We start from the raw sequence: 20726 nt of genomic DNA, 5'->3' as shown, positions 1-20726 counted from the left end.
CGGGTGGGGGCCCTAAAATTATAAATGGGGGGGGGACCTACTGTCCCCCCCCGGCCCCCACCCCTGTGCGGCGGGTGGGGGCCCTAAAATTATCAATGAGGGGGGGACCTACTGTCCCCCCCCGGCCCCCACCCCTGTGCGGCGGGTGGGGGCCCTAAAATTATCAATGAGGGGGGGGACCTACTGTCCCCCCCCGGCCCCCACCCCTGTGCGGCGGGTGGGGGCCCTAAAATTATCAATGAGGGGGGGGGACCTACTGTCCCCCCCCCGGCCCCCACCCCTGAGCGGCGGGTGGGGGCCCTACAATTATCAATAAGGGGGGGGACCTACTGCCCCCCCCCGGCCCCCACCCCTGAGCGGCGGGTGGGGGCCCTAAAATGATCAGTAAGGGGGGGGGACCTACTGTCCCCCCCCGGCCCCCACCCCTGTGCGGCGGGTGGGGGCCCTAAAATGATCAATAAGGGGGGGGACCTACTGTCCCCCCCCCCGGCCCCCACCCCTGAGCGGCGGGTGGGGGCCCTAAAATGATCAATAGGGGGGGGACCTACTGTCCCCCCCCCCGGCCCCCACCCCTGAGCGGCGGGTGGGGGCCCTAAAATGATCAATAAGGGGGGGGACCTACTGTCCCCCCCCGGCCCCCACCCCTGAGCGGCGGGTGGGGGCCCTAAAATGATCAATAAGGGGGGGGACCTACTGTCCCCCCCCCGGCCCCCACCCCTGAGCGGCGGGTGGGGGCCCTAAAATTATCAATAAGGGGGGGGGACCTATTGTCCCCCCCCGGCCCCCACCCCTGAGCGGTGGGTGGGGGCCCTAAATACAAAGGGGGGGGGGGACCCTAGTTAACCCTCCCCCCCCAAAAAAAAAATATCTCCCTACCTACCCCCCTCACCCTAAAAATAATGAGGGGGGACCATTAACTAAAAACCTGTAAAAAAATGAGATAAAATCAACTTACCATTCGATGTTTTCTTTCTTCTAAAATCTTCTTTCTTCAGCCCCAAAAAAGGCCAAATAAAAATCCATAATAACCGACGCAATTAAAAAAAAAAAAAAAAAAAACCGAGCGCAAAAAAAAATAATCCATCTTCACCCATGGAGGGCTCCGCGCAGACTGAGCTCCGCAGGGCGGGGGAAGGCTTATAAAGCCTTGCCCCGCCCTGCAATTATGCTAAGAACACTCTGATTGGTGGGATTTCAAGCCATCCAATCACAGTGCTCTGTGTCATTTTACAAGCGTGGGAAAGTTCTTTGGAATTTTCCCACGCTTGTAAAATGACACAGAGCAATGTGATTGGATGGCTTGAAATCCATCCAATCACAGTGCTCTGTGTCATTTTACAAGCGTGGGAAAATTCCAAAGAACTTTCCCACGCTTGTAAAATGACAAAGAGCACTGTGATTGGATGGATTTCAAGCCATCCAATCACATTGCTCTGTGTCATTTTACAAGCGTGGGAAAATTCCAAAGAACTTTCTGTCACGTTTAAACATTTGTTATGAAGGAACACAACTGCAGATTTCGTATAGTTTGAATATTTATTAAAGAAAGTAAAAGGTAAAGACTTTAATTCCACTTTACAGGTACTGTAGCATTAAGTAATAAACGATAAATGAAGTCCACAGTTACATGCACTGTAGCTTTAAGGAGTAAACGGAACTGAAGCAGCAAGAGTCCTTTAGTAGTATTAGTTAATTAGATGATAAGAAGTTACAATAGCTGTTCCATAGACTTTAACTGAAGAAAGATAGATGCAGCTAACTGAGACAAGTATGTGTTGAAGTTAGCTGTAACGGTTGGCTTTAACGAAGGACTTTGGAGACAGGAAATAACAGCTTTAGATGCAACGTTTATCAGAGAAGTTTTACTTAGCTTCCGGCTTATAGAACACTGGTTCCCGAGATTCCTCAGAGGCAGATTATCCTGCATGGATAGAGTTCAGCTTTAGCCGTGGATGAGGAAAGGTGAAGGGAACTTTGCAGAGTCTTTCAGTCCGGTCTGGTAGCAGAGGCTTTCACCACGAAGTTGTAGCCGGGTTGTGAGTAAGGAACGTAGTTCAATAATCCAGCCCTGATCAGCTGGTGCAGTCAGATTAAATAGGGAGACCGAGTCATGAAGAGGTGTGGCTAAGCTCCGTGGAACCAGGAAGTAAGGGGATATTATAGTTAAGGCATGACAGTATCCCCTCCTTAATGAGCAACCTCTGGGTGCTATTGACTTGGTTTAGAAGGGTAGCGTTTGTGAAACTGGGAAACTAATTTGTCAGCATGAACGTCAGAGGAGTTTTCCCATGTATCTTCATCAACTCCATATCCTTTCCATCTGATGAGATATTGTAAGGAGCCACGATGGAACCTTGAATCCAGTATACTTTGAATCTCGTATTCTTCTTCACCCTGGACCAATATGGGATCAGGAGAAGTAGTGAGATTTCTTTGGAAAGGGTCAGGATGATGAGGCTTCAACAAGGACAATTGATTGGATCTTTGGCATACAGAACAAGATTTGACATAAGATTCGATAGTTTGGTCTTGACGAGGCCACCAACAGTATCTTTTAGACAATTCAAGGGTCCTTTTCATATCTGGATGACCTGCCAGAGGAGAATCATGAATTAATTCAAGTATTTTAATCCTGAAGGAGGGAGGCACGTAAATCCGGTCTTTGAAATAGTAGAGACCGTTTTTCTTAGATAATTTCATTGATTTAGGAAGTTCAAGAGCATCTTCACTGAGACCTTTAATGTCGTCAATAAGAGAAGATAAGATTCCAATGACTTTAGGCGAAGGAGGTACTTGAGGAGTTTTGTGTTGAGAAAGGACATAAGGATATGAAGGATTTGGAAGTTGAAGGATAGGAGCTGTTGTAAACTTTCTCTTTAATTCACCAATGATTGTAGGAGGAGGAGACTCCAGTTCGGTGTCAGAACAACATGAGGTTTTAGCTAGTTCTTTCGTAGACTGAAGAATTGGAATACGTTGCAAGCATGTTTTCTTGCAATAATCAGAATCAAATGCAAGAGAGAAGGGAAACCATGAGATTTGAGGGTTGTGGTTCCTTAACCAGTTGATCCCCAATATAATAGGAAAAAATGGTGATGAGATGACATCAAATATAAGACTTTCCGTATGAGTATGATTGATGGTTACTTTTAGAGGGATGGATTCATGAAGTATTGGTCCCGATGAGATGAGGGACCCGTCAATCACTTTAACAGGTACAGAAGTTCTTTTACGAACACAAGGAATTTTATTCTTTGTTACAAAGGCTGAGTCGATGAATACTCCATTTGCACCGGAATCGATAACAGCCTTGGTTATGATTCTTTTATTGTCCCACTGTAATACAAGAAAGATAGGGGACATTTGAGTATTTGCTGTAGAGGGAAGTACACTTAGGATGGAAGAGGCATGAGACGGCCTTCTGCCTTTTGTCCGTTTCAATGAAGGACAATCAGAGACTGAATGAACTTGAGAGGCACAATACATGCAGAGGTTTAACATACGTCTTCGATTTTTCTCTTCAGGAGTGAGGGGACTTCTTATTATCCCTATTTCCATAGGTTCACTTGTTAAGGAAGTCTTTTCTGGAGCTTTTGAGGGAGTGAAAGGTTTGCGGTCTTTTGAAAGAAAAAGAGACTTTTCGGCCTTTCTTTCTCTTAATCTTCTGTCAATGCTGATTGATAGGCGAATTAGAGCGTTCAAATTAGTAGGGAGTTCTGTTCTAGATAATTCATCTTTTACAGCTTCCGATAAACCAATTCGAAACTGGTTGCGCAATGTGATGTCATTCCATTGCGTTTCTATAGCCCATCTTTTGAATTCAGCAATGTAATCTTCAACGGGTCTATTTCTTTGCTGTAGTGTTCTGATTGTTAAATCAGCTGTAGCTTGTTTGTTAGGATCTTCATAGAGAAGAGACATGGCTTCAAAAAATTCATCCAGTGAATCTAAGATGGGGTCATCGTTTTCCAGAAAGGAATGAGCCCATGACATAGGTTCACCTCTTAGAAAGGAAATAACCGAACAAACTTTAGTTCTTTCTGTAGGGTAGGATCGAGGTTTCAAAGCAATTAACAATTTGCAAGAGTTGAGGAACTCCCTGTATCTGGAACGATCTCCATAGAACTTTTCAGGGTTACACACAGCAGGATCACTAGCCGAGTGCAGAGTAGTATGAGGAGTATGAGTTTGTAAATCTCTGATATAAGTGAGAAGTCTTTCGTTAGTAACTTGCAGGTCTTGCACACTTTGGGCTAGTGCATTAACTCTTTGATTCAACGTAGTTATAGTAGAATCGAAATCTGCTGGATCCATTACAATGGCTGGATTATTCTGTCACGTTTAAACATTTGTTATGAAGGAACACAACTGCAGATTTCGTATAGTTTGAATATTTATTAAAGAAAGTAAAAGGTAAAGACTTTAATTCCACTTTACAGGTACTGTAGCATTAAGTAATAAACGATAAATGAAGTCCACAGTTACATGCACTGTAGCTTTAAGGAGTAAACGGAACTGAAGCAGCAAGAGTCCTTTAGTAGTATTAGTTAATTAGATGATAAGAAGTTACAATAGCTGTTCCATAGACTTTAACTGAAGAAAGATAGATGCAGCTAACTGAGACAAGTATGTGTTGAAGTTAGCTGTAACGGTTGGCTTTAACGAAGGACTTTGGAGACAGGAAATAACAGCTTTAGATGCAACGTTTATCAGAGAAGTTTTACTTAGCTTCCGGCTTATAGAACACTGGTTCCCGAGATTCCTCAGAGGCAGATTATCCTGCATGGATAGAGTTCAGCTTTAGCCGTGGATGAGGAAAGGTGAAGGGAACTTTGCAGAGTCTTTCAGTCCGGTCTGGTAGCAGAGGCTTTCACCACGAAGTTGTAGCCGGGTTGTGAGTAAGGAACGTAGTTCAATAATCCAGCCCTGATCAGCTGGTGCAGTCAGATTAAATAGGGAGACCGAGTCATGAAGAGGTGTGGCTAAGCTCCGTGGAACCAGGAAGTAAGGGGATATTATAGTTAAGGCATGACACTTTCCCACGCTTGTAAAATGACAAAGAGCACTCTGATTGGCTTAAACCCACCAATCAGAGTGTTCTTAGCCTAATTGCAGGGCGGGGCAAGGCTTTATAAGCCTTCCCCCGCCCTGCGGAGCTCAGTCTGCGCGGAGCCCTCCATGGGTGAAGATGGATTATTTTTTTTGCGCTCGGGTTTTTTTTTTTTTTTTTTTATTGCGTCGGTTATTATGGATTTTTATTTGGCCTTTTTTGGGGCTGAAGAAAGAAGATTTTAGAAGAAAGAAAACATCAAATGGTAAGTTGATTTTATCTCATTTTTTTACAGGTTTTTAGTTAATGGTCCCCCCTCATTATTTTTAGGGTGAGGGGGGTAGGTAGGGAGATAAGTTTTTTTTTTTTGTGGGGGGGGGGGGGTTAACTAGGGTCCCCACCCCCTTTGTATTTAGGGCCCCCACCCGCCGCACAGGGGTGGGGGCCGGGGGGGGACAGTAGGTCCCCCCCCTATTGTGAATTTTAGGGCCCCCACCCACCGCTCAGGGGTGGGGGCCGGGGGGGGGGGGGCAGTAGGTCCCCCCCCTTATTGTGAATTTTAGGGCCCCCACCCGCCGCACAGGGGTGGGGGCCGGGGGGGACAGTAGGTCCCCCCCCTATTGTGAATTTTAGGGCCCCCACCCACCGCTCAGGGGTGGGGGCCGGGGGGGGGGGCAGTAGGTCCCCCCCCTTATTGTGAATTTTAGGGCCCCCACCCGCCGCACAGGGGTGGGGGCCGGGGGGGACAGTAGGTCCCCCCCTTATTGTGAATTTTAGGGCCCCCACCCGCCGCACAGGGGTGGGGGCCGGGGGGGGACAGTAGGTCCCCCCCTATTGTGAATTTTAGGGCCCCCACCCACCGCTCAGGGGTGGGGGCCGGGGGGGGGGCAGTAGGTCCCCCCCCTTATTGTGAATTTTAGGGCCCCCACCCGCCGCACAGGGGTGGGGGCCGGGGGGGGACAGTAGGTCCCCCCCTTATTGTGAATTTTAGGGCCCCCACCCGCCGCACAGGGGTGGGGGCCGGGGGGGGGGCAGTATGTCCCCCCCTTATTTTTTATTTTAAGGCCCCCACCCACCGCACAGGGGTGGGGGCCGGGGGGGGGACAATAGGTCCCCCCTTATTGATAATTTTAGTGCCCCCACCGGCCGCACAGGGGTGGGGGCCGGGGGGGCAGTATGTGCCACCCTTATTTTTAGGGCCCCCACTCACCGCTCAGGGGTGGGGGCCGGGGGGGGGGGGGGGGAGGAGAGTAGGTCCGTCCCCCCCCCCCCCCCCCTTCAACCACTATTGTGGCCAGACAGCATCCCTGTGGGTTCGGGCTTCAGCTGTCAGCTGAAGCCACGCCCACAGCAGTGCTGACAGGCTGTCAGCACACAAAGCGCGTTCACAGTGCTTTGTGTGCTGATAGCCCGTCTGATGCATTCACCCAGAATGCATCGGACGAGAGGCCTTTTTAGGGCCTCTGAACTCGGAAGTCCCTCTGGTGGCCGTCTGATTGACTGCAACAAGAGGTGTTCCAAGCTTCCAATGTAAACACTGCATTTTCTCAGAAAATACAGTGCTTACAAGAAAAAGGCTCCGGGTAGCTGTAGCACTCACCTAAACAACCTCATTAAGCTGAAGTTGTTCAGGTGACTATAGTGTCCCTTTAAATTTGAAATTCACTTTAAATTACAGACAATATTTATTTTACTGAATAAATCTGTAAGAGTGGCTTTTCTTGTTCACTGGCTTGCCTTACCTTCTCAGCATAACCTACTGTATGGAGAAGCACTGTATACAGTCCTACATCGCATGGGATGTCCGGAGACTGACCAGGTATCTGATGTTGATGAACTGTATGACTATTTACGGAAGGTGAGAAACACTTTGGTCACATTTTGCAGCATTGCTAAATGGGGAAGATATATGAATGTGTAAAAATTCTCTAAGAATTCTCTGACAGACATATTTAAGTACTGGATACGTTTAAACTTGTTTGAACTTTGAAAATGTTTTATTTTTTCTAATCATTAAAATATCAAAAAAGATATTGTATATCTAAAAATATATATCAATATATCTAAATATTTAGAAAATATTTTTAAAAGGATATCCAAAAATACTAAATAATTTAAAAAAATATTAAATTAAGGCCATATTTAAAAAAATAAATAAATATAACTGTTCAAAGATCACTAAAAACTGAAATGATATGTATTTACAAATTACTATTTTTTTATTTATATGTTCATCAATTACACAAATGTGTGGCATAGTATTTAGTAAAAAAAGAAACATACCGGTACTTTTATAGGAATGTCTTGCGTGTTTGATAAATGACAGTCTTGATGATGGCCCCTCCAAACTTCTCAACAATGGGAGGTATGAGATTGGGACAAATGGCTAGAGCATGAGCGGGGCATAGACGGTGGCACCAAAAAGGGGCGGGCCAACCCACTAAAGCTCTCTGGAGGGTTCTGGTGCTATTCACAGCGCACGCATGTTTAATGATGCACTCATGCTGTGCTACACCAAGGACAATTTTGTGGTGTCTTTAAATGCAGGACACCAGAGGACAAAATGGGGATGGAGGGACAAGAAATTGCGAAATCAGACTGTCCTGCCAAAATTAGGACTGGTGGTAGGCCTGCCCCTCTTCCACTATGGATATATGTAATATTTAGGAGGGGGACATATAATTCCTAGAGCTTATCCTTCTACCTGCTGGGTGATACTACATGCTAAGTATACTTTCAAATGCTGTATGCATTCACATGGGCATCTTTATCTACAGTTTGTTCAATTATGGGTTTGCTTTGTATTTCACAGGCCTTCAACATGGAGCCTGACGAACATCAAGCCATTCTGGAACATGTCAAAGGCCTTGCGGTAAGGGATACATGCAGGGCCCAACTTTGTCAGCAGGCAAAGAAGGCAGCTGCCGACAAGCTCCTGTCTATTAGGAACATTTTGACTAAAAATGTGTAATATCTCCTTTTTAGATTTATTTGGATATTTTTCACTTTGCTACATAGTAATAAGATTTTTTTTATTATTATTTGTGGAGGGAGTGAGAGATGTGCTTTTCTGGCTTTCTTGTGTAGCTTCCAAATCAGAAAAATAACAGAGAACTGGATTTTTGGTGAGTACTAGTTGCACATGAGAATTCGACAGAGGCATCTAAGTTGTAAATTCAGCCATGATCACATACAAGGACAGAAAGGGAATCTAATTTTTGGGACAATATCTATGAAAACCAGACATTGTATAAAAAATTGTAAATAATTTGCGTTGCAAAGATACAATATGTCATCCTGTTTGATTTTCACCTTTTCTAACCATGTGAGCCATACCACTTATGTTGTGAGGCTATTTCATTAATTCAGCACCCTTTCTGTAAAATAGCACTTCCTCAAATATTACCCAGCCTCTCGCCCTCCCGTTTCAAAACATCGCCTTTTTTTTTCTCTTTTTTTTTTAATTCTTTATTTTTGTTGTGCACGATAGTAACAAGTAGTAGCAGGATAGGTTGGACAACATTTGCAATACAGGTTGTGACATATGTTAGTCAGGCACATAATTTAGGTTATTAGGATTATTATTTCAACAGTGTAGTTCTCGCTTGTGTAACTATAAAACATCATTAAAACAATACTGAGGCATCGCTTGGAACAGTGCAATAAATGTTGTACCAAAATGCTAATTCGTAGCTCAGGCTATTGCGGTTAGACTATTTGGCTGCTGGGTATGTGGTAACATGCTAATCTAAAGAAAAAAAGTTACCCGCGCTCTCTCCTTAATCCCTATGTATATTTAAACACATGGAGGTCATTTAGTTACTCCAATGGCCACTGGAGGGAATGCCCGCCTGCCAACATCAAGGCAGACCCCCCTAGACGGGTCCTACACTGACCTTTTACCTTGCTTCCTTGAGCTTCTGGCAAAAATATCTCTATTGAGACAGAAAGGGGTATTTTTTATATACACCCCTATATACTTGTTAACCCTTAATAGGGAACACATGGGATGGGCGGCAGCATTGTAACCTAGCTGTGTGACACAAAAAGTGAATACAAATACAAAAAGAAAAGTCCTGCGCTCACTCCCATACACATCAGCTAATACATATAGTAAAAACCAAAGGAAAAAAGTTACCTGAGCTCTCTCCTTAATCCCTATGTATATTTTTAATTTGCTGTACCTTAACTACAAGTGGACACAAAGGTGATTATAAATCGCAGATGAGAGCTTAGACTATCTGGTCCTGAACTAAACAAAAAATAACGAGAGGTAGTCTATGGCATACTTTACGGCATCTCCGTGTAACTAGGCTATATGACTGGCCAGCATTGTCCACTTAAAACGCTTAGTATATGCAGTGATAGTTATATTTACGAGGTGTGGGTAGTCCATATGTTGATGGTTGTTGCCGGCTGTGAACGTGCCCTCCAGATGCAAGTGTGGCATGTTCACTTGAGAGGCACAGAGGTAGGCTCTTCAGCCGATGCCCAGTGCATGGACGTGTCTCTTGTCGTCAGCGTTGGTCTCCTTGAAGGCATCCCTGAACTGGGGCTCCGGTGGTGTTCAGTGGGGTTTTCAGCCGTGCGGCTACCCGTTTGCAGCTGTGACTTGGAGGGATGGAGGTCAGCTTTGCTGGACGCCGGTTCGTAGTTTATGTGGGTGGCTGGTTTGGTAGTCTCGTTCTCATGAGTGTGGGGACCAGTGTGGTCTCTTCTGCAGCATGTTTGAGTTTTCCACCCACGGGCTCGTCGGTGTTTGCGTGGTCTGGCTGCCGTTGCGTGTAGTGGATACCTAATATGGCGCCGCCGGGTCACTGGTGGATCCATGTGGCCACTAGTTTCACCGCCAGACAGTAAGCCGTTCCACGGTCCCTCAGCATGGTCACGAGCCTCGCGCAGAATCGGTCGAATTCCGCCAGGGGGTTCGAGGTTGGTTGAGCGTGTGTGCTTCATTTTTGGGGCCTTCGCTGGGCGGCCATCTTAGCTGCTTCCCAGTGAACCGATGAGTAGTGATGTCCCGAACGGTTCGCTGGCGAATAGTTCCTGGCGAACATAGCTTGTTCGTGTTCGCCGCAGATGGCGAACATATGCGATGTTCGGTCCGCCCCCTATTCGTCATCATTGAGTAAACTTTGACCCTGTACCTCACAGTCAGCAGACACATTCCAGCCAATCAGCAGCAGACCCTCCCTCCCAGACCCTCCCACCTCCTAGACAGCATACAATTTAGATTAAATCTTTTTTTTTTGTGTGTTTGTGTTTATTATACATTATCCTCCATAGCCAGTAACCTGTGTTTATTATACATTATCCCCCCACAATCAGTAACCTGTGTTTATTATACATTATCCCCCCATAGCCAGTAACCTGTGTTTATTATACATTATCCTCCCCATAGCCAGTAACCTGTGTTTATTATACATTATCCCCCCATAGCCAGTAACCTGTGTTTATTATACATTATCCTCCCATAGCCAGTAACCTGTGTTTATTATACATTATCCCTCCCATAGCTAGTAACCTGTGTTTATTATACATTATCCTCCCATAGCCAGTAACCTGTGTTTATTATACATTATCCCTCCCATAGCCAGTAACCTGTGTTTATTATACATTATCCCCCCCCATAGCCAGTAACCTGTGTTTATTATACATTATCCTCCCATAGCCAGTAACCTGTGTTTATTATACATTATCCCTCCCGTAGCCAGTAACCTGTGTTTATTATACATTATCCCCCATAGTCATTTATCGTTGGACCTAGGCAGCATGATGTCTTAGGCCGGCCCAGAGAGTGAGTGAGTGAGTGAATAATATAATATATATGTTCAGAAACATATTAGTAATATATGTAAATTGGGTTCATGGGGGGCGTGGCCTGGACGCCGGAGGACATGGCTGCTTAACTGCACAGCTCCGATCCACACCAGCACTATTAACAGCGTATCGCACTGCAAATCGCCGCAAATGGGACGCACTTAACGGGCTGAACAGCCGCAAACCCCGAGGAACACCTTACCCGGGTCACAGTCCGGGCCGATGGACGAATACCTCCACGCAAACGTCGGACCTGCCCCGGGAACTCCGACCTCCAAAATGGCGCCTTCCTCACCAGCCTCCTCGTGTGCCAGCTCGGATCACACCACGCTAGCAGACATCGGCGCAGATCTTAAGCGCATGACGATGTCCATGGTGACCAAGGACGACCTGCAACACCTCACCGCCACACTACATGAAGCAATTAAGACAGAGGTAGCAGGCCTGAAAGCGGACGTCGCGGCTCACGAAGCCCGCATACACGCCGTTGAGCAAACACAACAAACAGCCGAAACCCATGCTGCAGCTACTAACACAGCCCTGAAAAGACAAGGAGCCCTGATCCTAGCACTGAGAAGACAACTAGAAGATCAAGACAACAGGGGACGCCGAAATAATATCAGGGTAAAAGGGGTGCCGGAATCACCAGAGGGGGAAAACGTGGAAGAGATACTCACCTCCCTATTCCGCATAATACTCAGGGAAGACACACCAGCACTTATAAAATATGATAGGGCGCACAGGGCGCTTCGGCCTCGACCCACAGAAGGGACCCCCAGACATAATTTGCTGTCTCCACTCCTTCCCACTAAAAGAATTGATTATGGCAAAAGCAAGGCCCAAATCCCACTGAAACTTCAGAGGCGCAGAAGTTTCTCTATTCAATGACCTCTCGCCGATGACCTTAGAAGCCAGGCGGGCCCTGAGACCAATTACCACCCTACTAAGAGAAAGGAACATACCCTATAAGTGGGGCTACCCTTTCAGTATCCAAGTACGACACAACAATGAATGGGTCTGAGCCAGATGGCCTGAAGAGATACCCCCATTCTTGCAGTGCCTAGACCTACCGCCGACACCCATACCAAATTAGGTACTGCTACCATTAGAGTCGAGACCGCTACCTCAGAGGCAATCCAGAAGGAGAAGATGGAACTCGCCAGGCGGTCCACCCCAATGCCCCCGGGCCAACCTGGAGTACCCGGAGGAGTAACCAACCCACCGACAGCTGGCCTCAGACCGTTCCTGTAGGCCCCACGCTCTCAAACCACCACCAACTGCAGACACCCCGGTTAGAATGTTGAATGGACCACACAACGCTCCATTGCAAGATTATATAATTTCTTTATCTCTTTTTGGTTCCCCCTCCCCCCTCCGTGTTAATCCCCTTGAAACAACTTTCCCATCACTATTATGGCCAGAAAGAGTCCCTGTGGGTTTTAAAATTCACCTGCCTATTGAAGCCTATGGCGGTTCGCCGGGTTCGCCCGTTCGCGAACATTTGCGGAAGTTCGCGTTCGCCATTCGCGAACGGAAAATTTTATGTTCGCGACATCACTAACGATGAGTGCTGGTGCTGTTCTGGCTGTGTAGGACAGTCACTTCTGTAGTTGTATATTAATCTGGTATGCCTATTGCAACACACAGGGATGAGGGAGTCTGACTTGTGGTGAATTGCTCAGAACTGGATACGGACAGGAATTCACCAAAAACCGGTCCAAGGAAATGCAATAGTAGAAATGACACCCTGAGTTTGGTGTGGATGTTCCAGGAGCTGGTTCACCAAAAATGGCTATTTTCTGTGATATCACTAATGTTGAAATTATAATTAAAATTGAGTGTAATAGTGCCACTATTAAAATAAGTATTACAGGAAAAAAGTGCAGCAACTGTGTGTGGTGTGTACGTCCTTAAATCTGCTAGGAGCAGAATAAGTAGAGTATACACCAGTGGCGGATCCAGAGCCTGATCTCGGGAGGGGCACTTGTAGATTATATAAAGAAATAATCCAGGCACAATAACCACTACAGCTCAGTGTAGTAGTTATGGCGCCAGTAGTGCCAGGATCCCATCCATAGAGTAAGTAGTCAAACCGTTTAAGAACAGTTTGACAACTTACCTGGGGTCTGCTGGGATATAGGGCATAGGAGCAGTGGTGTGTGTGTGTGTGTGAGCGGTGCAGTGTGTATGTGAGGGTGGCAGTGTGTGTGAGAGTTGCAGTGTGTGTGTGTTTGGGGCAGTGTGTGTAGTGTGTGTATGGGGGCAGTGTTTGTGGGGCAGTGTGTGTAGTGTGTGTATGGGGGCAGTGTTTGTGGGGCAGTGTGTGTATGGGGGCAGTGTGTGTAGTGTGTGTATGGGGGGCAGTGAGTGTATGGGGGGCAGTGTTTGTGGGGCAGTGTGTAGTGTGTGTATGGGGGCAGTGTGTATGGGGCAGTGCATGTAGTGTGTGGGGCAGTGCGTGTAGTGTATGTGGGGGCATTGTGTGTAGTGTGTGTGGGGGCAGTGTGCATAGTGTGTGGGGGCAGTGTGTGTATGGGGCAGTGTGTGTAGTGTGTGGGGGGAAGTGTGTGTATGGGGCAGTGTGTGTAGTGTGTATGGGGCAGTTTGTGTAGGGGCAGTGTGTGTAGTGTGTGTGGAGGCAGTGTGTGTAGGGGCAGTGTGTGTATGGGGCAGTGTGTGTAGTGTGTATGGGGCAGTGTGTGTAGGGGCAGTGTGTGTAGTGTGTGTGGGGGCAGTGTGTGTAGTGTGTGTGGGGGCAGTGTGTGTGGGGGCAGTGTGTGTGTAGTGTGTGTGGGGGCAGTGTGTGTGGGGCAGTGTGTGTATGGGGCACTGTGTGTAGTGTGTATGGGGGCAGTGTTTGTATGGGGGTAGGGAGGCTTTTTTTTCAATTTAATTAAAATCAATATTAATTATATCCCTTCTTACCTTTACTGAGGGAGGAGGGGGAACATTTCCCTGGTGGTCCGGTGGGGGATTCATTGGTGGTCCCAGTGGTTACAGTGAACTCTAGCCCGCGCTCCAGGGCTAGAGTTCACTCTCGCGAGATTTGGAGCGTTGCCGTGGTAACCGTGGCACCGCTCCAAGCTCGCGAGAGGAGGACCCGGAGGAGCTGCAGGCTGAGCTCCCGGGTCCTCTCTCTGTCCCTCCCTCCCCTGCCGGCTTTCAGCACATTGCCTGCGGACTGGGGAGGGAGAACTATACAAACTATCCACATCAATCCTAGCCGGTCCCTGTGGCAAATTCAGAATAAGGACTACTACTTTGCTGGTAATATCCTTGCATACCGTTCCTGGCTTGTATTTTTAGTATTTTTAATAATTTTAACATATATTTTTGTTAATAAACTTCTTGTCATTTTTATTCATCTTTTTCAATTCATTCTTTTAAAGTGGTTTTTCAGCGATACCTACCGTATATACTCGAGTATAAGTTGACCCGAATATAAGTCGAGACCCCTAATTTTACCCCAAAAAACTGGGAAAACTTATTGACTCGAGTATAAGACTAGGGTGGGAAATGCAGCAGCTACTGGTAAATTTCTAAATAAAATTATATCCCCCAAAAATTACATTAATTGAATATTTATTTACAGTGTGTATATAATGAATGCAGTGTGTGTGTGTGTGAGTATGAGTGCAGTGTGTGTGTGTGATGCAGAGTGTGTGTGTGTATGTGATGCAGAGCCTTGGTGGGGGGTGGGCATTTTTATTATAATTTTTTTAAAATTGCTATTTTAATATTAATTTTTTTGTTATATTATTATTTTCTTTTATTATTATTTTTTTTTAATATTATTATTTTATTTTATTATTATTTACATTTTTATTCGGCCCCTCTCCCTGCTTGTTAGCTGGCCAGGTTGGGGGGCTCTCATTCCCTGGTGGTCCAGTGGATGGGCTGTGTAGGAGGGGGGCTGGCAGAGAGCTGTTACTTACCTTTCCTGCAGTTCCTGTCAGCTCCCTTCTCTCACCTCCGGTCCGTGCAGCTCCCTTCTCCTCAAGTGTAAGTCTTGCGGCCGCGTGAAGCGTTGCCATGGTAACCCGTGGCAACGCTCTGACCCCGCGGCTCTCGCGAGACTTAGAGTGGAGGAGAAGGGAGCTGCACGGACCGGAGGAGAGAGAAGGGAGCTGACAGGAGCTGCAGGAAAGGTAAGTTTCAGCTCACTGCCAGCCCCCAACAGGACCGCCGGGCTTGTAATGAGCCTGGCGGTCCTTGTCTGTATTATGGCAATGTAAGTTGCCATAATACAGACAATTGACTCGAGGATAAGTCGAGTTGGGGATTTTCAGCACAAAAAATGTGCCAAAAAACTCGACTTATACTCGAGTATAGACGGTAATTTTATTACATCATAGAGAACAGTCCATATACTGTTTTTCTATTCTATATGGTTCTATTCTATATGGTATATCTTTTCCTATAAAGTATAATACCTGGTGTATACTCTACGTATTCTGCTCCTAGCAGATTTAAGGACGTACACACCACACACAGTTACTGCACTTTTTTCCTGTAATACTTATTTTAATAGTGGCACTATTACACTCAATTTTAATTATAATTTCAACATTGGTGATATCACATTAAATAGCCATTTTTGGTGAACCAGCTCCTGGAACATCCACACCAAACTCAGGGTGTCATTTCTACTATTGCACTTCTGTAGTTGATTTGCTGTGTTCCAGGCTTTAGTTGCCGGGATATCCCTCTCCGGCAGGAGGGGGGGAGGGGAGGAAATATGCCGGGGAGACCTCCAGGTAAGTGGTTGTAGTCTCTTGCTTTGTCTGGGTAGGCCTCTTGTATGCCTCAGGTCGATCCCTGGTTAGGAGCCTCCAATTTTGGTCGGGATGCTTGTTGCTTGGTTCTGCAGGGTTAGGGCTCCCTTCTCCAGGTCGCCTAGTTGTCAATTTGGGGAGTGTAGCGGTACTTACCTTATCCGGGGGCCGTCCGCGGTCCTCTCTTCAAGCCGCGCGTTGTCCTGCGGCTGCACGAGCGCGCGCGTCTCATCCGACTCTCCTAACAGGAAGACGGGCAGTGACCGCGAGATGCGGTCACGTGTCCCGCCTGCAGCTAAGAGCGCGCCGCGAGTCTCGGGCGCGCTCTTAAAGAGACAGTGGGAGCCTAAATTGCAAAAAGGCTCCCATTGGCTCCTGTCATGCCAATCACCCCATACACTTACCTGTTGGGGGTGTGGAAGTGACAGGAGCCAATCACATTAGTTTGAAGGCTACTTATACTCACCCTTTTCCCTTAGTTCCTTGCCCTATCGTGGTTTCTGCTACAGTTCCCTTTAGTGCTTGTTGTGTTCAGTTGTGTTTCTCCGTATTTGACCTTGGCTTTGTATTCTGACTTCGTTTTCGCTTTATCCTTGTCTGTACTGTTTGCCGGCTTGCTGATTCCTGTGTACCAGACCCCGGCTAGTTTTCGTTTACGCTGTCTCTTTGTGCCCTTGACCTCGGATCGTTCCTGACTCTGTACTTCTCCTATTACGTCGAGTCCGGCCACTCTAAGGTCCGGTAGACGTATCTCTCCTCTGTGCTGTCTTCTGTTTGGCTGGATCCTGCGTGTAGGGGTATATACTCGTTACATTACAATAGGGCCATGGACCCCGCAGATTTAGCTCAACAGATGGCGTCCCATGAGGCTAGATTTGTAGAGCAGGATCACCGTATGGATCAGATAGCTCAGGCTCTCCAGACGCTCTTAGCTAGAACCATTCCAGCAACCACACCTAACCCTCCTACACCCCTGCTTCCTGAAGTATCGACTGTGCCTAATGCTACGGCCCATTTAACGCCTCCTCCTAGGTATGGAGGGGATTCTAAGACATGCAGAGGGTTCATTAACCAAATAGAGTTTCATTTTGAGATGTATCCACGTTCATTTCCCACAGAGAGGTCTAAAGTTGGGTTCTTTATGCACCAACTTACCGACAAAGCACTTGAATGGGCAAACCCTATTTGGGAGGCTAATGGACCTATGGTGCATGACTTTCACAGTTTCCTTACAGCTTTTCGCAGAACTTTTGACACTATGAAAAGGTCTAAGAATGCCGCAAGAGCATTAATGAGGGTTAAACAGGGTTCTAGGTCTGTGGCTGATTACGCTATTCAGTTTCGTACCCTTGCCTCACAGGTAGATTGGACCAACAATGGGTTAACTACTGCCTTCATGGAAGGCTTATCAGACTCTATATTGGATGAGGTAGCAGCTAAGGAGCTTCCTGTTGCCTTAGAGGACCTTACTGACTACCTCATCGATATAGATAATAGGATTCGTGACAGGCTCTATACCAAGAACAGGAATAGACGTTTTGTTACACCTATTCACCCCAGAGTTAATACACCGGAGAGTGTAAAAGTATCTGAAGAGGAACCCATGCAATTAGGGGTTGCCAAACTCTCTGATAATGAAAAATTACATAGGAGAAGGGAGGGACTCTGCCTATATTGTGGTAAGAGAGACCATATGGTAAAGGAGTGTCCTTTGCTCCCGGAAAACTCTCGCACCTAAGACCTTATAGGGGACTGGCCTTGGGTGTGATTTCTAAGTCTCCTACATTGCCTCCTAACCGACTGCTTCTCCCTGTTTCTTTACATATGGGAGAGAGTTGTATAGTTGAAAATATATACGCCCTGGTTGACTCTGGGGCAGCTGAGAATTTTATAGACTCTGGTTTTGTAAAGAAAAACAATATTCCCATCAGGGAGAAGGAGATACCCTTGGCCGTTGAGGCCATAGATGGTAGACCATTGATATCTCCAGTTGTTACTCACGAGACTGCACCGCTACACATGTACACAGGGGTTCTACACTATCAAAACCATTCGGTTCCAGGTCATCACCTCTCCCTCTTCACAGTTGGTGTTAGGGTATCCATGGTTACGTGCCCACAATCCCATTTTTGACTGGGAGACAGGGCAGATAAAATCATGGAGTGAAGCCTGCCATGAGTCATGTACTATTGAAGTCACGCCTGTGAATTCTATTAATGTTCCTACCATTCCTCCTTTGTCTACGGCTATACCCTCTCAGTATTTATCTTTAAAGACTGTCTTTGATAAAAAAAGAGGCTGACAAATTACCGCCTCACAGACCCTACGATTGTGCTATTGACTTGTTGCCTGGCACTATACCTCCAAAGGACAGGGTGTACCCTCTATCGGTTCAAGAAAACCGTGTCATGGAGGAGTACATTAAAGAATCATTAGACAAGGGATTTATTAGGAGATCCTCTTCTCCGGCTGGAGCGGGGTTCTTCTTTGTATCAAAAAAAGTAGGTGATTTAAGACCTTGCATTGATTATAGAGGTCTTAATAAAATCACCATCAAAAATGCTTACCCTATACCATTAATAACAGAATTGTTTGACAGGCTCAAACATGCTACGGTATTCACCAAATTAGATCTTAGAGGAGCATACAATTTGATACGTATAAAAAAGGACCACGAATGGAAGACAGCCTTTAACACTAGGTCAGGTCATTATGAGTTTACCGTCATGCCATTTGGGCTTTGCAATGCCCCAGCAGTATTCCAAGAATGTATTAATGATGTCTTAAGGGACTTTATTCACTCATTTGTTATTGTGTACTTGGATGACATTTTAATATATTCTACAGACTTACACACTCATCACAGACATGTTACGACAGTTCTGAAGACCCTTCTTGCTAATGGTCTTTATTGCAAACTAGAAAAATGTCTATTCGACCAATCCGAGGTCCAGTTTTTGGGGTATTTGATTTCCGCTAAGGGTTTTCGGATGGATCCCCAGAAGCTCGCTGCGGTCATAGAATGGCCTCTGCCGCAAGGTCTGAAAGCCATCCAGCGTTTTCTGGGTTTCTCTAATTATTATAGACGTTTTATCAAAGGTTTTTCGTCTATCGTAGCTCCTATTACTCGTATGACTAAAAAGGATGGCAATACACGTGCCTGGTCTACCGAGGCACTTCAGGCTTTTGACTTTCTTAAGACTACGTTCGCCTCTGCACCTATTTTACAGCATCCTGTCCCCTCATTGCCATATATACTTGAGGTTGATGCTCCGATATAGGGGTAGGTGCTGTCTTATCCCAAAGAGAGTCTCCTGACAAGCCATTGCATCCTTGTGGCTTCTTTTCTAAACAAATGTCCAAAGCAGAAAGGAATTATGATGTGGGTAATCGCAAACTCCTTGCTATCATTTTAGCACTCAAAGAATGGTGACATTTGTTAGAGGGCACTAAGGATCCTATCCTCATATTTACGGATCATAAGAACCTATCCTACCTTAGCGAAGCTAAAAGATTGTCTTCCAGGCAGGCTAGGTGGTCACTGTTCTTGTCTCATTTTAATTATATAATCACCTATAGGCCAGGTGATCGGAACACTAAAGCGGACGCTCTGTCCAGACAGTTCGAGACTATTGACAAACAGGAGATTGATGTTACTCCTGTCATTCCCCCAGACAGGATAATAGCAACTACTATATTGTCTATTTCCTCGTCCTTCTTGCAGGCCATACAAGCGAAACAAAGCATGGCACCTAGCGAGAGGCCTAATGATAAATTGTTCGTTGACGTTCCCGAGAGACAGGATATTCTGTCACTGTATCATGATACTAAGACTGCTGGACATCCTGGTATTTCCAAAACGGTGTCAGCCGTTTCTCGGTATTTTTGGTGGGATACCTTACGTAAGGATGTTACTGACTATATAAGTGCTTGTACTACTTGTGCATGTATGAAATCCTCTCGTAGAGTTCCTTGTGGGCTGTTGCATCCGTTACCCGTTCCCGAGAGACCTTGGTCTAATCTATCAATGGATTTTATTGTTGAATTACCCCCTTCGAATGGTAACACAGTCATCCTAATGATAGTAGATCGGTTTTCCAAAATGGCTCACTTTGTGTCTCTTCGCAAGTTGCCCACTTCCAAGGAACTGGCTCTTATCTTCGCTAGAGAAGTGTTTCGATTACATGGTATTCCCTTATCTATTGTATCCGATAGGGGTAGCCAATTTATTTCCAGGTTCTGGAAAGCCTTTTGTTCGGAGATGGATATTTCTCTCTCATTTTCTTCCGCTTACCATCCCCAGTCTAATGGAGCTGCTGAACGTGCCAACCAGTCTCTGGAGCAGTACCTCCGTTGTTTTGTGTCTCACCATCAGGACAATTGGTCTGACCTGCTTCCTTGGGCTGAATTTGCTCGGAATAACGCCACTCATGATTCTTCCGGCAAAAGCCCTTTTTACGTTGTCTATGGCCAGCATCCCGTGGTTCTTCCGGCTGCATTCTCCTCACAGGGCATGCCAGTTCTGGATGAGCATTTGGCTGGTTTGCGTAATACTTGGGAGCAGGTTCAGCGTTCTTTGGTGGACTCTGCTGCCCGCCAGAAGGCTCAGGCTGACAAGCATCGCAGAGCGGCTACTTCCTATGTTGTGGGGGACAGGGTTTTGCTTTCCACACGGAATATTCGCCCCCGGGTGCCTTCTATGAAATTGGCTCCCCGCTTCATTGGTCCTTATCGCATTATACATAAGGTTAATCCAGTTTCTTATGCCTTGGGTCTGCCTAAGAATCTGCGTATACCTAATGTCTTTCACACCTCGTTATTGAAGCCTTACGTACGCAACCGCTATACCCGGCATACTCCCCCTCCCCCTCCTGTCTCTGTGGAGGGTCATGAAGAGTTCGAAGTGTCTGCTGTTCTTGACTCTCGTTTCCTTAGGGGTCGGCTTCAGTACTTGGTACATTGGAAGGGTTATGGGCCTGAGGAGCGCAGTTGGATTTCTGCGGATGCTGTTCATGCTCCCCGCCTTGTACGTTCTTTCCATTCGCGTTTTCCTGCCAGGCCTGGTCCTGCCCGCCCGGAGG

The 20726-nt window shown here is 46.4% G+C and overlaps 1 protein-coding gene across 2 annotated transcripts in view; it reads left to right on the top strand.

Moving 5' to 3' along the window:
* The window catches only part of UNC13D (unc-13 homolog D), a 111964-nt gene that overhangs the window by 11692 nt on the left and 79546 nt on the right, over positions 1–20726 (top strand). For both annotated transcript variants that reach the window (XM_063459045.1, XM_063459046.1), the window contains exons 4-5: positions 6801–6908; positions 7863–7922. In XM_063459045.1, the coding sequence (XP_063315115.1) occupies positions 6801–6908; positions 7863–7922 (168 nt within the window). The remainder of the gene's footprint in view (positions 1–6800; positions 6909–7862; positions 7923–20726) is intronic.

Source organism: Pelobates fuscus, chromosome 6 (assembly GCF_036172605.1).
Source record: "Pelobates fuscus isolate aPelFus1 chromosome 6, aPelFus1.pri, whole genome shotgun sequence".
Lineage (NCBI taxonomy): Eukaryota > Metazoa > Chordata > Amphibia > Anura > Pelobatidae > Pelobates > Pelobates fuscus.
Note: the sequence above shows the minus strand (reverse complement) of the source record. Positions and strands in the feature narration are given on the sequence as shown.